General features: G+C 40.7%; 1 protein-coding gene across 1 annotated transcript in view; it reads right to left on the reverse strand.

Annotated features, from left to right (window-relative positions):
- Window positions 1-12690, reverse strand: part of ADAMTS17 (ADAM metallopeptidase with thrombospondin type 1 motif 17) — a 192554-nt gene that overhangs the window by 15959 nt on the left and 163905 nt on the right. Inside the window, exons 21-22 of the mRNA XM_059824030.1 lie at window positions 7957-8161; window positions 3375-3527 (exon numbers count right to left, since the gene is read on the reverse strand). Coding sequence (XP_059680013.1) covers window positions 3375-3527; window positions 7957-8161 — 358 coding nt within the window. The remainder of the gene's footprint in view (window positions 1-3374; window positions 3528-7956; window positions 8162-12690) is intronic.

Below are 12690 nucleotides of genomic sequence, written 5' to 3' on the forward strand. Positions count from 1 at the left end.
GACAGGCAATGACTGCAAAGCCATTACTAAGGCCTGCGGATGAGGTTTTGGCTGGCAGGTGCAGGTTAAAGATGAGCATAGCCATGTCTCCAGCCCTCACCTCTTCTACACAGAAGTGGATCCAGGGTCTGAGAACATAAAACCACAACTTATCTGGCATAGACTTGGAGCTTTTACTGCTGCCCGCTCTTGCACCTTCTGAATGCAACAGGATCTAAGATCTTATGTAGGGTAACCATGTCCATCACTGTCAGATGTGAGGTGAGTTATTTATATAGGGCTGGGAGCTCCTTAGGGAGGTGATCTGTCTTCTCATGCACAGAGTCCATGTATTCTATAAATACTACTACTGGTAATATAAAAATAACAGTCTGCCATTACCACCCAAACAGCCTGTTCTATTTACAAGTTGTATCTGGACTTGACTTTTTATATGAGGTTTTGCCTCTTTCTTACATGACTTCCTGGTATGTTCAAATGATCTTGGTTTGGGAAATTAAGGATTGGAGGCCAAGTCACCATGCAAGCTGTTTGCACATAAAGCATCAAAGCCCCTTATTTTAATCTGTGATAATTACTACTGTTAGTTAAATCTGGCTTCCCTGATGATTCTTAACAAAAAGTAACAAATGCACAATGCATTAATTGCAAAAAGTTGTTGCTTGTTCTGAGATCAATTTGTATTAATAGAAAAAGTTTCCATCTTAGTCAGCACAAAGCTCTCTCACAGCAATTTTTACAGCACCGGCAACAAATGTTTTACAATGGAATTTTACCCTGGAAGTATGAATTTTAAAGAGTTCACTATAACTGCCGCAGACTTTGTGTTTCTCCTTAAAGGAGGAACTGTTGAAGGCCAGACAACACGAAAGAGGAGCTGCTGATAGCTGTAAAAGCTCTCCACCTAAGTCTAAGCCCTGCATTAAAGCTTCTGGATCCTCATGATGAAAATCTTTCGCTCAGGATTTGCAAAGAATTGAATTCCACACCAAACACTTCAGCTATCTGGGGTTCTGGGACAATACATTTTCTTTAAAAAATTGTATCTACCCGTACCCTTTTCTAGCAATCCAGTGGTGCCTTTTGTTTACCCCTCTATTTTACTCAGAGAATAAGAATCTAATTGTGTGATCTAAGTGTCCAGTCAGAATTAACCAATATGTCTAGAATTTTAAATGCTCATTACAAACCAAATCTAAGTCCAAGAACATCCTGCTGGACTCACACAGGATGAAATTCCTGGGAAGCAGAGAGTTGGCACAAGCTCTCTGCAGACAGAAGCAGGCCACATATGCAGCACATAAGCTTTTGTGCCCTTCTGCACAGGGAGGATCTTGATCCCGAGTTAAGAATTGCAAATAACAAGTGATTTTGCACTGATCCTGCCCTGCTCACATGCAGACACTAAATCCATCAATGACACTATTTACTGTGACCAATGTGTGATTGCAGCCTTTCCAGCAGTGAGCCAACATCTTTATCAGATTGGAACCATTCATACAATACTGAACTTTCAATCTGTGTAATCAGTGGATACACAATTATTTCATATTCCTCCCTATAAAAAGAATCTGAGTCAATTTGCATGCCAAAATGTTTTAAAATCCCAGAAATAAATAAATAATGTTATTTCACCTGTTAACACACGGGAACTGTTTGTTTTGGCCAGCTTGCATGGACTCTGTGCGCCAGGTTATGAATAAAATAATGTTCAATACTCTAAACATTCTGTGATACAAATTCCTGGCTCAGCATAAATACAGACCTTTTGTATGTGGCAGGTTCTTAATGCATTCTCCAGCACTGACACCATTAAATTCACATATCTATGGCAGAGTATATCTATAAATGTCTGTAATTCCTAATAACAACATAAAAAAATGCAATGGCAGATAAGCCAATTTGCCCATCATGGGCCTCTATTTCACTGGATTTTCCTTGCTGGGGTTTGGGCTTTTGGAAAGCAAATTGCAACTACTGTATCCCAGTGGTTTCTGCACATGCCGTACATTCCAGAACACAAAGTAGGCTTTCTGTTTAAAGAACAGTACAGTTACAAAGATAAGATAAAACCAAACTGGAATATAATATTCCTGGGAAATTTTAGTTCTTTACGCAAACATGAAGTCAGTAATGTAAAGGATGCTTTATGAACAACACTGGCAAAGGCTGAGTTTCTCACACTGCCAGGCCTCCTTCCGAAGCAAAACTACCTATTACTTTAAGATCAGAATGCAAATACAGAGCAGACTCTGCTCTGGTTTAATCCACTGCATTTGGGAATTAATTCCACTGATGTCACTGGAGAAACTAAATTCAAACAGGCCTAAGTGAAGGTAAAACCCAGCCCTGAGGAAGGGACCGATGGTTTTGGCTCTGCCTTGAAATTCATGGCTTTCTTTCATTTCAGGTGGTTGGAATAAGTCTAGAACTGGACTATGCTGTGTAGGTCCCAGACTAGCATGAAATTCAGCTGCACAGCTCTAGTCTTGCATCTGTGGTAATAAAATAGTGAAACAGTGTACTGTGTGACTCTGCATGCAGGACCTGCATAAGGCACAGAAACAGAATTCAGCTGTGAGTGCTCTCAGTTACCCTCTGTTTCTGTTTAAGTCTGCTAAGACTTCCCCATACTTCCTCCCAGTAGTGTTCAGTTTAACAGCAGTTCTCCCAAACCTTCAGATTTGTCACTTGTGGGATAAGACTAAGGTCCAGCTCCCTTCTCAGCTCCATACTGATGCTTGGAGGGAGACAAAACTCTCACCACAGCCCCCTTGTGAGATTTCCCTTTTTCTCAGTGACTAGGTTCCTAACTCGAAGTGCAAATTTTTAACACTTATTTACACTCAAGGAAACCAACCTTCTGCTATTTTCTTTTTAGCTTGCCCAGGCTGGACATGGTACACCTCCTTAGTTCCCTGCACTCCTGGAAGATACTGCTAATGAACTCTTTTCTGTAGAATCCAATCTGCTAGCCAGAACTGTTCAGAGTTTGCTTTTTGAAATATGGAAAGCTGTTTCAGCATTGTTTATAAAGTAGCTTTTTGACACCAACAGTCTTACCTGTGGAGGGAATCTTGAGTAGGTTTTGCCTTTGGATGGTTAAGCTGTCAGTTAATACTCATTTCTATCCTGTTTGGAATACACTTCTCTAAAACTTGCTGGGTCATATCCATAAGCCTGTGTTGCAATGTTTGGGTTATAAATGGCATAAGGGGAAAATGTAAATTCCAGCAAAACCTCCAATCAAAACCAGTTAAACCCTTCCTTTCCAAACATTTAAACTGCAAGTTAACGCAGACAGCACATGGAAGCATAGCACTCTGAACATCTTTGCACTTAAAAAGAAAACACCATGTAGTGTTCGCTGTTACCTTAGACCAATCGCCTGTTTTCCATTCGTAACAGCCTGTGTGATCCTCACACTCTTCCTCATCTCTTGGCCTGGTGGCTGCATCACATTTTCCTTGAGAATTTGTGCACGTCACTGTTCTTTTCTGAATCCCCTTGCCACAGTCTGCTGAGCACTGCAAAACAACAGGTATTTGTTTTCTGTCACATGATGCCTAGAAATGAGAACTTTTATCTGGGTAACATAGCTAAAAGGAAAAGCTGGTTTTATGAACACAGAGGAAAACTGATAACCCTAAGATTTTGTCCCAATAATCTAAGCCCCTTTCAAACATAAAAGAGTAATTTGAAAAGCATGATATCTGCCTGTGAAATATTTTACTTATGAAAAATGGCAATTCTGAAAATCAATCTTTGAAAAATATCAGCTGGCATTTTGCTAGAATTGGCGTTACAGATGAAAAAACCACTAAATCTGTGTTTAAGAGCTCATCATTCATACTGAAAAAGGACACACTGAGATTTACAAAACAGAACTGCCACATCCCTTGATGTATCATGGGAGTAAAATGATGGCGATGAATGCATTTTTAAATCACAGTAGCATGAGACCACTGTTACAAACGCATTTCTGCAGTACAGTTTGTACACACCATGGCAAAGTTGCAGTTCTCACACATATTCTCATGTGAAACACATACATGTCCTTCACTCTTTGTTTTGCCGTATCCTCATCACTATGTTAGTTCCAAAGAACTTTAAATGTACAAAGGGGATAGCTCAGGAGAGGCACTATTCAGTGAGCCACAGTGTTGTGATCAGCTTCCAACCATGGCCAGCAAGCTAGCCACAGACATCAGCAGGGGTGAAAGACAGACCAAAGACAGACACCAAAAGCATAAGCAGGGACTGTTTGAAGTCCTCTGAGAAAGCAGCTGGCTACTAGAGCTGCTAGAATCAGTTGCTGAAGGAAGACTTGATTCAAGCATTTGGGCACTCTAACAAATGTTCATGCGAGTGAGCACAAATTGTCCACAAACGTTTTTGTGCCTGCACACTATGAAGGTAGCTTCTAAAGAGCAGGGGTGTCTGGTTACCCGTTTGTTATCTCTGCCAATGGTTGGCTGGAAATTCTGTTTTACTGGAGAATTTGTCTTAATTTCATTGACCGTACTAGGTGGGGAAAGGACACTGGTAAGAACTGAAACAGAGAATTTCTGTTTTAAATAGCCAGTTCAGTAACAGAGTAACAGATCTTTTGATGCTGTTACAGCCATCTAAGTGCATGCCACTACACAACAGCATAGCTAGTCTCTCTGCTCTTCATTTTCATGCCACTGCATTGGTTAAGAGTGAGAAATTTTCTTGAAGAGCCACTGGGGACAGGTGGGTGGAAAAATGATATATGTACCAACTGAGGTAAAAACTAACCTCCTCTAGCATGTCAAGTTCTCCCCTTCAGGGGATCAGCATGGAAAAGACAGTTGATTTGACACTGAATAAATAGTGAAGATATGAGATATCCTGTGAGGTCTTTTGAATGTATTCCAAGAAGCTTCTCCATCCAGGGGGTCTATGCTGAAAACAAGCGTCAGCTTGATATAAATTACATCAAATGGACAAATCTCAGCATGCCTGTCTAACCGTCTTAAAAATACAATCCAGGCAGTTCTGACCTGCTGGCCTTGTTAAGGACATGAATGACAAGCGTTTATGAGCTGGCAAGCAAACAGACATGCCTTTAAATACTTCAGAGCACTACAAAGTGACTTCTTGAAAATCTGGGAAACCTTCCACTTAATTTACTATGTGCTGCTCATGGCGTGACCTCCTTACGGATGTAACATCTTTGTAACAAGCACAATTGTATAGTTCTGCTAGATACGGGGATGAATTCTTCCAGGCTTTGCAGAATTCCAGAAACTGCTTTGCTGGACTCCTCAAAGCGCAAGACTTGCCAGAGATCCCAGGCTGGATCTCCCTAAATGGTACCTAAAAGCCATGAATTTGCCCCAAGTTGTATAGACTTTCCCCAATTATAGATCATTTTCCTCAGTCCTCAGGGTAGACTCCTCAGGGTTGCACTCATTCATCTCAAACTACAAAGCACAATATATAAAATCTTTCAAATGGTCCAATTTACTCAAAGTAAATCAAGCTGAAGTGGGAGTATTTTTCACAGTAGGAGAAATCTCTAGGTGGGTTTTACAAGCAAGTCTGGGAAAAACACCAACTGTTTGTTCTTCCCACAAGCTTTTAAGTCATTCACAGATTAATACTGCATATACTTTCCTAGACAAAACAGCATTTGCAAACGGTTTCCAACAGATCTTTGGTGGTCACATATAAATCACCCTCTTTTAGAGTTTTTTTCTTTCCTCAAGTCCTCTGTTTTCATGCAGAATTTCTTAATATATAGGTTTTACAGAGATTCCACAACAGAGCAGTCTACTAAATAGTATGTGCAGTCCGTAAGTGTCCAGCTGAGATCATTAGGTATTATTTTATTAACAAATTACTTAGTCTAATCCCACAAGGTTTTGTAAAGGAGCAACACAACTTTGCAGTTAAGATACAGCTCCTTTATTTGAAGGAAATCCATATTTTCTTCTACTCTAGTTCCCTGACAGTAGAAACATTCACCTTTTTCTGACAGTCTCTATTTTTGTCATTAAAAATGGGTTGAGCAGTACTTTGTCCAAAACAATCTCAAGTGTTTGGCAATAAAAGGGGAACTTAATTTTTTCCACAATGAAGATTGTATTGGAATTTGCTTTGAAAACACACATTTTTGATTGGGGACCAGACTTCAATGTGGTCAACTGTTTTTTGTTGTATAACCAAAAAGTTCAAAAACGCACATGAAAAAATTGATTTATAAAATGATACCACTACTGTGATATTTACTTCACAACATCGGATTAAAATGTTAAGGATTAAAGTGATTACCACTGAAGAAAGTCCTAGTTATGAGAAGTGTTCAAACTGGCAGAGCATCAAATGTGTCCTGGAGTCAACTATGCTACCTAGTAGCAGGAATGTGCCAGAACAAGAATGAATTTAAAATCACAAGTGGGCAATTACAGACATGACAAAGGTAAACAAATTTATCAAAGGAAAAGTAAAGCAGTTATCAAAAAAATTGTCTAAAAATATTATGTATTTGCAAATTAGTTTTGTGGTCACAAGTATGGAAGATTTCCACTCTGGAAAAAGTCTTCTGTAACTTGATTTACTGCATTTCATAAAAAGGAGAGAGAAGTACCTGGGATTGTTGACTAAAGACCCCAAGTAAAAATTCCCCATTGAAAACAGGTAGGAACTGCACCATAAGAACAGTCTCAGCTGTAAACAGTTCAGCTGGTTCAGCTATAAGAAAAAAAGAAGGCATCATCTGAAAGGGTTACTTCTATAACACACAAAAGACCTATCAGACAAATTATTAAAACTTTGGTGTGTTTCTCCACATCTTTAGAAATGAAAGAACTCAGAAAGAAAACGAATCTTATGCATTAGTGAACAGATACAGCGTCCTACTGAAAGGAAACACTACTCTCACTTAACTATCATCTCACTTGCCAAACAAAGATTTCCTGTTCAAAAGGTGGACAATGGAATCACATTGTGTCTGTTTGGAGACGCTGTTCCTCAGTGCAAGATCCCTTGTATCCTGAGCTTCTGTGACTTTTAAGCACATTTCTAACAATAATATTTTGCAAAGCTCTTTGACAACATTTTAAACAGGAGCTCACTGTTTCAAAATAGAGATGAATAACAAGGAAACCTCCTTCCCACAGAAATGACTGTTGCTGTGTCCCGTAACACAGCCAGACTGGAATGAGACTGGTAGAGCTGGAAGCACTGCACCAAGAGTGAAAGGATCTTCTTATCATTCAGATGAGCCTAGCAGATACAATATCAAAACTAATATGGGCATCCTATTAGGACTGTTACTCACAAGGTACAGACAAAGTTGCCCTGTATTAGCTGAGTCCTCGTTGTGAACTGTAGGCATACTCCCGGTTCACTCTGTTACTAAACAAAACACAGGCTAACTGTCTAGACCACATATAATTTATATCTGAAATGCATTTATAATGTCTGAGAATAATTTCTTAACTTTCTGCAACTACGTGGAGATGCACCTTTTATACAAAGTATAACCAGCTTTTCCATGTTCCTGGAATTACACAAAAGAAGGTTGGACAAGGCCCAAACATTGTACATTCTCTGTAACATGCAGATGCTTGATAAATCTGGTATTTGTTTCATACTGCATTTTAAATGGAGCCAGAAGCCCTGGTGGGTTACTACACTTCTGGCCTCAGGTCAGTCAAATGTTTTTCCTTGCTGGTCAGAGTTTTCAGATGGAAAGATATAGTTATTATAGCATGATATCTAAAACCCACATTAATGACTCATCCTGTATGGAATACAAACCTCAGTTCCAAACTGATCATCTCAACAAATGACAGTCCTACCCAGTGCCCCAATACTGTGAGGCACTGAGTATGCTGACCGTGAGAACATGCTTAATTTTAAGCATTTAGCTGGATTAGGGCCAGCTGTGCTCAGTCTGGCTCCTTTATTGAATCAAGTTCCTACCTTTGACCACTCTGATGCTTCCCAGATAGAAAGGCAGTCCCGTCCTTCACAGCTTTGTACTGTTGTTGGTTTGTTGCCAAGGCAGTAGAGGTCTCTCGTGTTAACGTAGGTGCCATTTTGCAACTGATAAACACAAGTTACCTCCCGGTGCTGGACACCTTTCTCACAAGTAGCAGAGCAGGGACTCCAATGGCCCGTGACCCACCTGGGAAGGAGCCAGAGAAGGAATGTTAAAAAACTGGTGGGATAAAACATTATGCTTCACTTAAAAACAGTGAGAAATGGGCAACTCTTCCTAGATTTGTGGGTTCTTTGATGGTGCTGTATTGCCATCATACTGAGATCACCTGATCATCTTTGGGAGCTGAAGTGTGTAAAGCAGAAAAGTGTTGGTATACAAGTGAATATCCACTTCTGTCTCCATGCTAGACAGAAACACAAACTCTGCATAGCTCCCTTTAACCCCCAGTCTCTACAATGTGGCTGCATTTTTCCCCCACATAAAGACAGACTTGTCTGCAGACCATCCTATCCCACAAATATTGTTGCCTTTGAGAGGTACCTGGGAAAACCACTGCTACATCCACATGCAAATCTTCACCGTGCAGTAGAGCTGTGCAGAGAACCTATACTTACTGTGTACAAACTGGGATGATGCTATGGCCAGGCATCTACCCAACACGGCTTTCCCACATCCAGGACCAGAGTCAGCTTCTGTAGCCCTACAGTATATGACCTCAAAGCATACAAATCCTCTACATCCCAGACTATTAGAATGTAAAGACATCTCCTGCCTGACTTTTAGCTCACCCTCTCACAGCCACTGGTGAGATTTCACTTTTCATAGTTGGGCTTTCCAGGATGTTTAATTGGAATCTCATCTGTTTGGAGTTCATGGCATTAGGGGCCTCAAAAATGGAGAATAACTGGCCACGTTAATTCTTAGAGAATCTGAATTGCATTTAACTGCCGAGGCTTAAGAAGTACTTAAAAGGACAAGATTTTCCGTATAGAAAGAATCCTACAATGTTGTTTCAAAGCTGCCGTAGCTCACAAGGATGTGCCATAACCCAGTCTGGATGGGGGCGGGAGGTATTTCCCTATACCCATCATTTCTCTGAGCCTTTGGGATTCATTTACTTTGTAAGCACATTTCAGTTGCCGTTTCCTTCCCCTTTGATCAAAGTGTGCTGGGAACAAATACATGGCCTTTTTTTTGTTGTTTGCTTTGTTATGTCTTTAAAGGCTCTTTGGCAAACACCTAGCCCAACGTTGTGAGGTGTTCGGGTTCCTCCAAAGTAAGGAAAGCACTGCTGCTGTGAGCAGTCTCTGGCTATGGGCGTGCAAGGGCAATGAGGCAACCTCACCCTGCTGCCTTCCAGCTCAGTGTAAGGCCCACAGAAAGGCTCCCACTGTGGTTACAGCTGGGCTACAAGGCAGTGAATAAAATGTCTAAGAAGAATCTGAATTAGGAGGTATGTAGGGAGGAAGGATTTTTTTCCTAAAGAGAAGCAGCATCGATCTTTACGCTTCCTGCAATCTGTCAATGAGGAACATGTTCTCTGTAATTACCGGCATTCCTGAATGAAGTGAAAGACTGGAACAATAACCGTGTAGGTGCTGCGCACCGGAAGGCTATCATGCCTTTCTCACCAGGTAATTGACTTTCTAGCCTGCTATTTAGGACTGTTGTCTAGATTAGTATCCTTATACCATGAATCTTTCACTTGTCACTCAATCCTGGGTTGTCTGTTGCAATTAGTGGCTCAAATAAGACTTCCCAAAAACAAAAGTCTGCTCAGAAATACTATTTAATTTTGATGAAGGCTCCAATAGTCTAGGTAGAGCACAATACGTCCCAACTTATTAACCACATTTCTTTGGAAGTTGCTGCGTAACTTCTCCTAAATGAATCAAACAACTGTTTCCCATCTTCCCATTCCTGAACAGGGAAAAATCAGTTCAGCACAATTTGTAGAAACATCTTCACTTGGTGCAATTGTCATGACTTCATTTGCCAATTGCTACGACTGATGACCTGGTGTGACAGCACTGATGACTGCGTTGACAGTGAAGACAGAAGCCAGTTGGTTTGAGCAGGATGGGATCGGGCAGGCTGGCCACCTGTCTTTTGTGGAACAGGGCCCCGCTCAAATGTTTCTGTGCATTAAAGCAGTTGACACATCTGTGAATTTCTGTTGGCTAAAACAGCTGGCAAGACACCAAACGTGTTTCTCTAGACAGTAGTTTTGGCGCATCTCTGTGGCTGAGTGCTTGGTATTTTGCTTACGGAATGGGAAAATGCCAGCTGGGTAATCGAATACTAGGACTGACTGACAAAAATAGCCTTGAAGTGCAGAAATCAGTGTTCATGAAAATTAATAGCCAGGCTCCCTTGATATCAGCTGGGCTCTGCCCTGTCAGAGCAAATGTGGAGGCAGCTATCTATCTGGGTGAAGGAACTGCTCAACAAGGGCATGGAGGGGGAAAGAGGGACTTTGCTTTATGAGCTGAACGTGAGTCACAGGGCTGGGAATGGTTTCTGTACAGGCTCCACTGAACTAATATTCACTTCAGCACTGTACTCTCGCTATGATCTACAGCTACTGGCAAAAGAAAAAGGGAAAGGGACTGAAAGCAAAGGAGAAAGATAGAAATACATTATTGGCAGAGGCTGTGTGTGAGCTTGCCTTCAGGATGGGCAGCACATGGCATGCCATCTATTTCCAAGATGCCTTAAGGAGTAAGGTTATGACTTTCCTTTCAGGAAGGAAAAGTCCTTTTTTAAAATTTTTTTGTTGTTGTTGCTGTCATGGTAGGGAGAAATCACCTTGTTTCTACCCTGTTCAGTGGTCTCTAATTAGTGCTGCTCTAGCACAGATACAACAGAGTGCAACTGGAAAACTGGCACAAAAAAACAAATATTACCATCACCATGAGAAGAATGATTGCACAGGGCACGAGCCAAAATCCAGGGAATCAATACAAAGCTGTGCCTGCAGTGAAAACAGATTCTCCAGCTTTTTTGTCAAAGTGGCATCTGTATAGCCAGCTTCAACTACTGATCCACTATATCCATCCCTGATCCGAGCCTGATGGCTACAAATAAGGTAGGGCTATACTCTAAGGGATCTCTGAAACCTCACAGCCCACTCCATCCTACTTGTGACAACTGCTGCTAATGTGGAATCAAAATACTTAGAAATTAAAGGCTGTTTTAAAGTGGTGGGTTTAGTTTCATATCCAAGAGACAAGCGACAGTTCAAATGTTTGAATAATAGTAACAGCAGTAAAGCAGGCTATTTTCAAAGGCATCAAGGGGATGATCACTTTGACCACAAAACTTCATCCTCTCAGTGAAATCTCTGCTTGGTTCAATGGCTTGTAAAAATGATCTGGCAAACAAGTAAATGCGAGTCCTACATGCAGTACTGGCAGTGCCCTGATCTTCCCCCACAGTTCTCCCGAAGCCCCCTTCACAGGCAGCTGAAAATAGTGGTTTAGTTCCTGTAAGACCCAGAATCACTGCAACTATATTTCAACAACACTGTTCACAACCAAAGCGGAAAGACAAGGGATTTTTGGATAAAGTGATTAAATATGAAAATTCCTGCCACTTTCTTATTTGGTAAAGGAATGTGCAGCAAAGTATTAGCATAATATACACACAGGGAAAAAAAATGTGATGTAAAAATAGTATCACATTATGGTTACTATTAAATTACACTACAGACAGCTTTTCCTCTCTACACTGTCATTACACCTTTTGAACACACTTGGATGTGCTTAAGAATGAGACTTACTTTTAATTTTTTTTAAAAATGGTAAGTATTTTTCTTCTGACAATGTAAAAAAATATTTCCAGTGTTCTAACTCAAAACACCAAGCTAGCTCTGTATTATTAACTAAGACAATTAACTGTTGTACACTAAGCCCGGTGTATATCGTATAGAGCATTTGGCTTTCCAGTTATGTTTTAAGCCTGTAAACTGATATTAGGGATTGCTTGACACTACAGTTCTTTTCAGTCTGGTCTTTCCCTCCCAGGTTATAACCTATCTTCTGTTGGACCATGTGAGTGCCCTAGCTGGAGTCCCTGGAGAGCCTCTCATTTTTCCACCAAGCACTGATTTATGTGACAAACACACTCATCTTTCTCACAACCATAGGGATGGCTTTATCCATGGTATTAATTTTTGTAATCTTACCTCTATAGAAGATTCAAGAGCTAGATGATCCCTGCTGGTGGTTAGATTTAGGAAGAAAGTGATGAGCTTTTAAGCACAGATTTTTTAACCCAGTCAGTGGCTGTCTTTCTAGCTAAAAAATGCCCAGAAGGGTGTGTTTTTCTATAGCCTCAAAAAGCTGGGATCGCAGGACATGCAATCTGAGAAGGCTGTTTTAAATCTTTGTCTTCTGAGTCTTCCTCAACCTCTGACCTCTCAGTATCTCTGCTGAGGAATTGGGAGTTCTTCTTCTAATCTGCTTTGGCAACACTCATCTGGCAGGCCCCTGGAGCAAACTTGAAATATCTTTTGGAGGTTCAGTTCATCATTTGATCTTTTTATGGTCTGGATTAGTCATTAACCTTGAATTATCCACTGTACCTACCTGCCTAAGACTCCCACATTTTCTAGAAAAAAATTTGTCTACAGCACTATGTACATCAACCCAGGGGAGATGATTGTCTGCAAATGAAGACTTGTAGCTAAGGATTTAGGAAAAAAATGCTAT

Source organism: Gavia stellata, chromosome 13, assembly GCF_030936135.1.
Source record: "Gavia stellata isolate bGavSte3 chromosome 13, bGavSte3.hap2, whole genome shotgun sequence".
In the NCBI taxonomy this organism is placed as follows: Eukaryota; Metazoa; Chordata; class Aves; order Gaviiformes; family Gaviidae; genus Gavia; species Gavia stellata.